The following is a 10,504-nucleotide window of genomic DNA, read 5'->3' as shown; positions in this document are numbered from 1 at the left end:
CCAAAATCCCTCATGTGGCTTTCAAGACCTGTTATTTTTACCTTAGCTTGGCAGACTCTCTGGTTCTGTTTCCTTAAGCCACATTGACCTTTCTCTCTGCTTTTTGAAAGGGCCAAGTGCTTTCATGCCTAAGGTACCCCATAGGGTACCTGATCTTGGAATGGTCTCTACAACCCTCACCTTTGTTTGGTTAACATCTAATACTCATTCTTCACGTTATACCATAAGTGTTACTGCTCTGGAGATATCCTTTCTGAATCCCAGATCGGTTTATGTACCAGTTACAGGCTTTCTCATTGCACGATGTACTTTCCTCAATTGCATTTATATTATTGAGGAATAATTCCTACAAATACCAATAATTCCAGTTGGGTATTGGTGGTTTTGAAAACTGCTCAATGTTTAGTGCTTAGCACAGCATGTGGCACTTAGTATCAACTAGATATGAAATTATAGAATAAATGAACCAATCTCTCTCTCTCTCTCTATTTCTCCTGAAGCAAATGTCTTTCATAACCACTCCAACATTTTTTCCTAAGCTTTAAAAAAGCACCAGTAAGATTTCTGGAGTCTTTAGAAGATGGTGCAGGAAGTAAGGAGTGTTGGAGGAAAGAAAGAAAGGAGCTTATGATGGTGGTCACTGTCCACCATGATTTCCTAAATATACACACACACCCATTCTACTCCTGGGAGGCCTTCACTTGTTTTCTCCAAAGACAATAAAAGCAAGCATTGTAGCTGCTACTGACTTATGTAAGGCATAATGTTTTCAGTTTGGTTATTGTTCTACATCCATCTTTTTTGTATTTTCTCTTTATTACATGATTATTTGTGATGATGTATGCCAGCAATTTATTTGCAGAATTCACAACTGACTTCAGTATAGAAGTTCAAGAATGAATGTTTTTGAATGCACATACATATACACACACACCCCTAAAGGAGAAAACAAAAAGAAATTAAAATTAAAATACTATTAGTCTTCGGAGACAGAAGTTTATCATGATGTTTCCTACATAACTACAAATTTGACGATGATTGTAGTTGCAGTATAGAAGATTTTCATGATGGTTCCCATATAACTACAAACTCGACACTGATTGTAGTTGTAATAAAGATAAGGCCAGTAGAGAGCACTATATGCACTAGCTTTTAAAATAGTCTTTGCATTACTAACTACTAATAAAATTTAATGAAAGAATAGTATTTATTGTTTTAAGTTGTACTTAGCTTTTTAATTCAGTTAATGAATCAACATGTCATTTTATTTGAAAATGAAAGTACTTAAACATCTCTTTGTGTTTTCATTGTGTTCCTATACTATTTCATTTAATGGAAATAAAATGTTCAATAAAACAAATATCTAAAAGTGGCTCTACTGTACAGCATAATGACTACAGTTAGTAATCTATGTATTCTTGACATAAGAGAGTGGATGTAAAGTGTTCTCATCACTATAATAATAATATGATGAGTTAATACATATGTTAATTAGCTAGACATGTCATTCCGTGATGTATATACTTAAAAACATCATGTGGTACATGATAAATACATACTTTTTTTTTCCTAGTTGGAGTCTCGGTCTGTCACCACCAGGCTGGAGTGCAGTGGCGCGATCTCGGCTCACTGCAGCCTCCGACTCCCCTGTTCAAGCAATTCTCCTGCCTCAGCCTCCTGAGTAGCTGGGATTGCAGGTGTGCACCACCAGGCCCAGCTAATTTTTGTATTTTTAGTAGAGACAGGGTTTCACCATGTTGGCCAGGATGGTCTGTATCTCCTTACCTTGTGATCCGCCCGCCTCAGCCTCCCAAAATGCTGGGATTACAGGCCTGAGTCACTGCAAAAAGCGGTACTTTCAGGCTTTTAATTTTTATCTTCCTTCAGACATATATACCATTTGTTTCTTAGTAGAAAATTATTGTCATGATCTCTTGACTTACTGAATAGTCAGCTGGATAGTGCATGATACCACGTATTTCAAATGGAAAAATTGTCATCAGTCTATGGTGACTAGTTTTTTGCTTTTAATCACTTTAGGTTTTATAAATTCAATTAAATATGACATTTTTATAAATAAGTGGTAACAAATGGCATATGAAAGAATGCATGCAATGAAGCAGGAATAAATCCATTGCAGGTATTATAATCTGGAAGCACAAAATTGAAAATGGCCACATTAGCACTGGATTATTCAAAATGACAAGGCCATAATTGAGTGGAGTTCATGTTTATAAAGATGCTATAAACAAGACTGATTTTCATTCATAGCCCTGTTTGAGATAGCAAAAGCCTAGAAACAACCGGAGAGTACACCTATGACAGGCTAGTTTAATGAAATGTTATGAAGTAGTTAAGAAGAATTATATAGATCTATATGTATTGATATGAAAATATCACTAAAATAAAATAAATAAATATGCAAAATATAGTGCACAGTAGAATTCTACTTGGAATTTTAAAAAGATATGTGCACGTGTAATATATGTTATATATATTTCATACAATATATGGTATTAAATATACCAAAAAAATCCTTCTTAACATTGATGACTTGTGATTGAGTGGGTTTCTGCAGTACCTTTTGAATTGTTTGACATGTGCATTGTCTTATGTTTAAAATTCCAAAACAAAAACTCTTGTGAAGGAAAGAATATATAAGATATATAAAAGAGTTAATAGTTTGTTTGCTTATCTTACCTTGATAAAGATGGCAGAGATTTGCTTGCTGTCTCTACTTTTTGGGGATTTCTTTGATTTGAGGTCTAAATAAAAATATTCAGGTTGGTTTACCACAATTAATCTATGCAATATTCTGGGTGACAGGAGCCTTGAGATACTAACATAGAGTTAAAACCATCTTCAATTGCCTCATTTGCTCCCATTCTAGTTAAATCCCTAAAAGACTACAATCAAGTCACAACTGGATTTATTATGTGAGTAAATGCTTAAAGCAATAAGCAAAATTAAGAAAACTTTAGAAGAGGAAACTTCTCAGAGATACTGCATTTCAGGAAGTGGATCTGCCTTGTGTAATGGCATAGACTCAGGAATGGCATAAGGAGATTACAGGGTCAGAAAGGCCCACCTGAGGGGCAAGAGTGTAAGAGTTCCTCCAGGACCAGAAAAGCCAGGAAACCACAGAAGTTGAGAGTAAGGAACTCAGTTTTAGAGGAGCATAATTTGATCCTCCTAATTAGTTTTGAGAAAAGGGCACTCTATGTTTTAGGCTGGGCCCAGAAAGATGATATTTAAATATAAACTAACTAAAATTATAGCATTTTTTTGCTCCAAATTAGAGCATTGGAGGATAAAAACTAAAGAGAGTTTGGAATTCTCTACTGAATGTGCTGTCCATGCTAATTGTGCATTTAGCTCTTAAACTTGCTAATTACTGACATGTATGTTTCCCAGCACACTTAGAGTAAATTCTGTTACTAGCCCCAATTACTGTTCAGTGTAAGAATGTGAAGAATTTGAAGATGGCCTGTTCATCTGTTTCTTCCTAATATCTTTCATTAATTCCATACTACCAAAATTAGAGATAAATTTTGCTGGTGGAAGGAGTAAGTTAAGCTATATTTAAAGGGATAGAAGTCAGATATTGAGGTGCTCCTCAAGAGAAAGCCATTTTAACCATGTTTTAAATAAAGCCAGAGTCCCAAACAAACAAGTCCTAGCTATCATTAATGTCCTTTCCAAGTATCAGGTGGCAGTGTCGTCCCTTCACCATGGTAAGATTCCCCAGCCACACTGAGACTCTATTATATTCATTTTGCCCCTCCTCTTTCTTTAGTTTTCTATGAAATTCCTTAGATTCCTTTTATTTTATAAAAATAAAAATGAAATAAAACACATACAGGAATGCAAAAAAAGAAGAAGAAGAAGTTCCTGGTCTACTTAGCAATCCTCTGATTCAAAGTTGCAAAGAGTAGCTCTCTCTGCTCAAAGGTAAAACATTCTCCTATCTACAGGCAAGAAAGTAAATATTTCTAAGTTTCTTCTGGAAGTCAACATAAATTGCCTCCAGAAAGTCATCACAATCCACACTTACCTTTTTTATTTCTGTATCCCTTTAACACATATAAATTTATAGTATTGTTTATTATTGATATATCATTTTGTAATTAATTTTATGCTTTTATTTTCCAATTATTTTGTAAACTCCATAAAAATATGAATGTCTCCTACTTCTAACTCCATCTCTAGTCCTGTGTCCTAGTCAGTACATACACATCAAGTGCAGTGCAGATTTGTTATTTTAAAAAATGTTCTATTAAGTACAATGTGACATTTTCCCTGACCACTCTAAAGTAGCCTCTTTCCCTGCTGTATATTTCATCACAACATCCTATTTTATTGTCGTCATATACTTTGTGGTATGCTGGTAAATGTTTAACAAGTGGCTCTCTAGAGGGAGAAAAATAAATTGGAATAGAGTATTTACCAATCCCAATGGTTTAAATACTGCCACCATGGTCAATCAAAAGATACCAATGTGATATAACTGAAAGTGATGTTGAGACAAAATGCACATTATTGGGTCTCACATACAGTGTGAATAGGCTTCAACACATCAATGTTCATGATAATCAATATCTAAGATTATCTGATTGAATGGCTAATTTGTATTTTATCTGTCTCTCTTCATTAAAACTAAGTTCCAGGCACAGAATAGTGCCTAGCATATTGCAGGTGCTTAATTTGTTGGACAAAAGTGTAACTTTTTACTCAGTGTTAAATATATTTAAAATGTTTAGATGACAATGGTAATAAACATGTTTTTTTAAATTGTTAAAGTTTGTGAGTTCTAATAGTTTAGAAATATCATCTCCTGAGCAAATGTGAGAAGAGACTGCTTTACTTTTAAAAATTAGTTTGTTTAATATTTCTTGTATTTCTAGACATTCCCGAGAGATGTAAATATGAATTTGGGATGCCTAAAGAAAAACAAAAAACTAAGCTTTGAATTTAAATTTCATTATTAAAAGATCAGTCATAACTTCTAACTGTGAAAACAGAGAAGTGTTATTTCTTTCGGAGAAAATAAAAAATAATAATAATTAGAATTTACTTTTTTTTTTTTTTGAGATAGTTTTGCTTTTTTTTTTTGCCCAGGCTAGAGTGCAATGGCATGATCTCAGATCACCTCAACCTCTGCCTCCTGGGTTCAAGCCATTCTCCTGCCTCAGCCTCCCGAGTAGCTGGGATTACAGGCATGAGCCACCATGCCTGGCTAATTTTGTATTTTTAGTAGAGACGGGGTTTCTCCATGTTGGTTAGGCTGGTCTCGAACTCCCGACCTCAGGTGATCCACCCGCCTTGGCCTCCCAAAGTGCTGGGGTTACAGGCATGAGCCACCGCGCCCACCCTTAGAATTTACTTTTAATATTTCAATTTCATCCTAAATATTTTAACATCTAACTCTGAATTAGTAACTCTTCATTCTGAAGTTAGTAATTTTTAATGCAGATGCTATGATACAAATATTTTTCTTAGCATAGATTGTATTCATACATTTTATTGTATGGTTGGCACAAAGAAATTAATGAAAGGTTCATTGTATTTCTGTTCATTAATTATATTACCTTCCACCACCTAACTCTCAATAGCTCTATTTAGGCTTGTTTTTTTTTTTTTTTTAATTATACTCCAAAATGAACTGCCGATTTTACCCAAATACACACTGTGCCTGCTCCCTCATCCCTGGCTTTTCTCTCCTGCTCCCTATAAGGCCATTCTCCCTATCCCTGTCTTTTGTAATTCTGACATTATTCTAGATCTAGTTTAGTCATCAATTTATTCATTCTTTGCACAATACTTAGTCACTAATTGCTCTCTTTCTTGTTTGTTTATTGACTTTCTCTTCCTTAGAGAATACAAGCCAAGTAAGAACAGGAACTTTTTCTTCTTCATTGCAATACCCCAATGCCTAGTACAGTGCTTGGCATATAGTCAGTATATTAAGTGTTTGTTGAATGAACAGACAAATAAGTAGTTATCAAAAAAAAAAGATAAACTAAATATAGTAAGATATTCTATGATGGTTTTAAAAAATAAACATTTAAATTTCAAAGTATTGGTTGGCACTTCATCTTAATCTAGTGCTATTTTGACAAAGCTGTATGAATTAAGAAAGATAATATGTTATCTTGAATCAGTCAAAAACAATTTCTAACACCCAGGCTGAAAGAACTCCAGTTTGAAGGTGCTATTTTCTCATATGAAACTGTGCTCATTATACTTCATTTATAATCTAACTAAACACATTTCCTTGGTATGCTAATGCTCTATGCAAACCTTCTCTAGATTTTGTCATATAATTTTTAAAAATTCAATTAAGTGAAACCGACCTTAACATAGCTTTGAATGATTTTGTTAAGAACAGATTTTATATATCAAATAGGCAGTTGTTTGAATATTAACCTATATGTATATATAATGGAACCAGTATCATAGTTCTTTTGTCCTTTGACCTAACTTCCCTTCATCCATTCCTCTCTTTGAGTATGTCTCAAGCCAACACACACACAAAATAAAAGAGAGAGAGAAAAGATGTGTGTGTGTATATATACATATAATATATCATATATATGTATTAAATATATTTCACATGTATTAAATATATTTATTAATATTATATTAAAATAGATTTATAATATATATTTATATCTCTTAAAAGATATATATCTTAATAGATATATATTGATATATCTCTTAAAAGATTTTATAAACATATATATACTTATCTGGAATTCTGAAATAAAAGGCTGAAATCACTAAATCTTCAACAACATAGAATAAAGTGTGATGAGGCCCAGCGTGGTGGTTCATGCCTGTAATTCCAGCACTTTGGGAGGCTGAGGAGACGGATCACTTGAGGTCAGGAGTTCGAGGCCAGCCTGACCATAATGGTGAAGCCCCGCCTCCATAAAAAACACAAAAATTAGCTAGGCATGGTGGCGGGCGCCTGTAGGCCCAACTATTTGGGAGGCTGAGTCAGGAGAATCGCTTGAACCCTGCGGGCGAAGGTTGCAGTGAGCAGAAATCGCGTCACTGCACTGCAGCCTGTGCGACAGAATGAGACTCCATCTCAAAAAAAAAAAAAAAAAAAAAAGAACAAAGTGTGATGTTTCTTAGTGGAAAGCACAGGAGATTGTGAAGCCAGGTGCTACTATTCTTAAGCAAGTTGTGTAACCTCTGTGAGCTTCAGTTTACTTATCTTCAAAACGGCATAAAAATACCTACTTTTCTGGGCTGGAAAGAAAGGGAGAGACCAACTTAGCACAAAGTCTGGCACATATAAGTGCTCAATAAGTATTTATTGAATTAGTTAACTCCATGAAAATATAGTTACCATTAAACTAAATTTCTACATATCATTTAATGAAAGAGTGTAGTGATTTTGTAAACAAATAGCTAAGATAAAAGCATAATTACAAATATTTTAACAATTCTCAGGTAAATACACAGCAAAGCAACTGGCATGTGACTAGATCAAGTATATCCCTGCATGTCTCAAAACGAAATTCACAAATATTATTGGAGAGATAGTATTTATTCATAAAAACAAATTCTAATGGATAATGAATTTTTAGTAATTTTCTACACCTGTGTAGACATAAGCTAAAGGGAATGAACTTTCCACTACTAAAAATAATAACATATGAATTTATGGTGATTTATGCTTCCTTTTAATTTCTCTTTTAATCTTGATTTAAAAACAACAACAACCCTACAGAGTCAACACAGAGAAAGAATGACAGAGCAAATTTCAAATAGGAAGCTCAAGGCAGAAGTCCAGAAATATGCTATGAAATGTTTAGTCCTGAGGATGCATCAGGAAACAAAAAGACAAAGAAAACTCTACCTTCACTGACACCACAATCAGGGATTTGTGTTGGAATGGGTACAATTTATGACTTTTGGGCTGATGAATCAAGTTGCTTAAATACATATTCCCTAATAAAGGATGTTGTAAAATAACTACATTAGAAGTCAAGGGATTTGTATGTTCTTTTATCCTCAGTTACTGAGTGAGGTTTAATAATTTTGTGCAAAAGCTTGTAACACACTCTGGTATCATTGCGCTCATCTCAACTTCTTTCTGTTGCTTAATTCAGGGCATGTGAATAATGGTAAAAAACCAAAGTTGTTTTTGCAACCTCTGCCCACCAAGGGCACTTCCTTTTAATAGTGCTTAGAGTACTTACTGCACAGAAGCTTATGGTTTGCTCACTGTCTCCCAAGCAAGACTGGGCAGAAAGGGGGCCATCTCATTAATCTTTGCATGGTTAGCACCTAGCACAGAGCTTACCACACGGTTCCAGGGGATGTATGCTTGTATAAATAAATTTGTATATTCTTTACTGTTTTCAAAGCACAGTCACATGTATGACTCCATTAGACCCTCACAAAACTCAGTGAGATTGCAAGGTAGAATTAGTTTCCTCATATGACAGATCTCTGTGACATTGAATGATATTATTTCCATTGTATGACAGAGGAGGAAACAGGATCTGTGAGAGATTGTGTGACTTCCGAAGAGTACATAACTAAGACTCAAATGTCAAGATCAGCATTCTTTCTTAAATACTAAATAAAAATAAGCATATCGAACTACTATTTTAGGTTTGTTTTTAGGGTCTGTTAAGTCTATATATGGCCAATCATCTTTGGCTTTCCCACATTGGTGAAATGTTGTTTTTTAAAATTCAGTTGTAGACTATAAAATGAAAAAGACCTTCAGAAATCCTATCTGTAATCAGAAGAAAATGGCATCAATTATATGCAAATATTTTGCTATAAAACAGTATCTGCCTTTTAGAGTTTATTGCTAGCCCAAACAATTCAGCTCTGTCACAGGAAACAAGATGGAGGCAGCTTTGTCATTTCCAATCCTGCACCCACAGTCACCCCTATTCAGCTTATAGAAGGTTTCTTTATGTTTCTTGATTTCGTAGTCAGGAAATGAATCCCTACTATGACAAGATAGTGAAAGTAGCCTTTTTATTGGGGCGAAGAGGTCACAGCCAGTATTTGAAGGCTCTTGTAATTTAATCCTGATCAACTGACTCTAAAGTCAGGTTTTTAATAACACCATCTCCCACTAGATTACAGGCTACAGGAAGTCGGAGACTAAATCGAACTCCTAAATCAAGGCGTGGCACAAGGCAATGTAACTCTTCTATCTCAATTCCTGGCATATATGTTAATCAATCGATAAGTGGCATCTCTGAACCACTGGTTAGAAATCAACATGAAAAGTGCTAGGTACATATTTTTCAAACGTAGTCATAGACAACCAAAATCAGTTTGGACATTACTAGCAAAGTTTTTGTTGCTGGGTGGGTGAGGGGGAGTGGGGCATGTTTACAGGATGTGGTATGTAAAAAATTCGGAGAAAATCTGAACACTGTACTTGTTTCTGAGCTACATTTACTGAATTGGTAATGTATTAACAGTGGCTTGAAAAAGAAAAACTTAGCGATCGAAACTTACCTACACGTTTTTTATTTTGAAGCACTTTTAAGAGGTTTGCCTTTTTTTTTTCTCCAGGCAATATACTCAGGTCCTAAATGAACACCTACTGATGGAACGCTGGCCTTTAGTCAGTTATCTTTATATGCCGTTATAGGTCAACATTCCGAAAAACTTCAACAGAAATTAACTGCAAATGTAATTACATCCCAAACATTTCTGATAATGGAAGCATTTTCTCTCTAAAGGGGATGGGATTATTGGATTGGCAATTTCTCTTAATCTGAGAAAACTCATCTCCCACTCCCTTCCCCATATCCCCTTTCCATCCTCTCTCTTCCCCTGATACACACACGCACACGCATGCACACACGTATATTCTGACCATTTTATTAGAGTGGAAAGTTGAAAGGAAGCAGCCCGCCAGCTACACCCACCCAGCGCTCCTGGGGGTGGAATAGCAAAGTTCTAGGGCAGAGCCTTCCCTCCCAGAGCCCGGCGATGCAGTCGCTCTCGGATACCTGCTCAGCTCCGCACCGCAACTGAAGATCTGCCGCCGCGGAACAGTTGCGTCTCCATCTGGCTACCAACCCACCCAAGCTTTCTTCTCCACCACCACCACCTTCCTTCCTTCCCCCTCCTCCCCCTCCTTTCCGTCTTCCCTCTCCACCCCCGCCCCCAATCTCCTCCTTTTTTTCTCACTACGAGCGGTTGCTGATGCTGAAGCCGAGCGTCACTTCGGCTCCCACGGCAGACATGGCGACATTGACAGTGGTCCAGCCGCTCACCCTGGACAGAGGTAAGGGAGCGGCTCGCTCGCCAGGCCACCGCGTCCCCTCTCCCCTCCTCCCTCCCCCGCCTGCCAATTCCCAACGGGACATGGGACGCGCTCAGGCAGGAGGAGAAGGGGAACGAGGACGAGCCAGGAAGGCGTTCGCGCCGAGAACAGAACACTTTCTTCCCCTTTCTCTCCCCGCTGCGTTCCCGCTGCCCCTTCCCACTGTACTCGCCCCGCCGAGGGGAC

General features: G+C 36.4%; 1 protein-coding gene across 1 annotated transcript in view; it reads left to right on the top strand.

The window, feature by feature from the left end:
• Positions 1-6,809: 6,809 nt before the first annotated feature.
• LIN7A (lin-7 homolog A, crumbs cell polarity complex component) overlaps positions 6,810-10,504 on the top strand; it is a 147,655-nt gene continuing 143,960 nt past the window's right edge. The window contains exon 1 of the mRNA XM_003811659.6: positions 6,810-10,279. Coding sequence (XP_003811707.1) covers positions 10,198-10,279 — 82 coding nt within the window. The 5' untranslated portion in view covers positions 6,810-10,197. The remainder of the gene's footprint in view (positions 10,280-10,504) is intronic.

This window comes from Pan paniscus, chromosome 10 (genome assembly GCF_029289425.2).
Source record: "Pan paniscus chromosome 10, NHGRI_mPanPan1-v2.0_pri, whole genome shotgun sequence".
NCBI classification, from domain to species: Eukaryota; Metazoa; Chordata; class Mammalia; order Primates; family Hominidae; genus Pan; species Pan paniscus.
The sequence above is the reverse complement of the archived record's forward strand: the minus strand, read 5'-3'. Positions and strand labels throughout refer to the sequence as shown.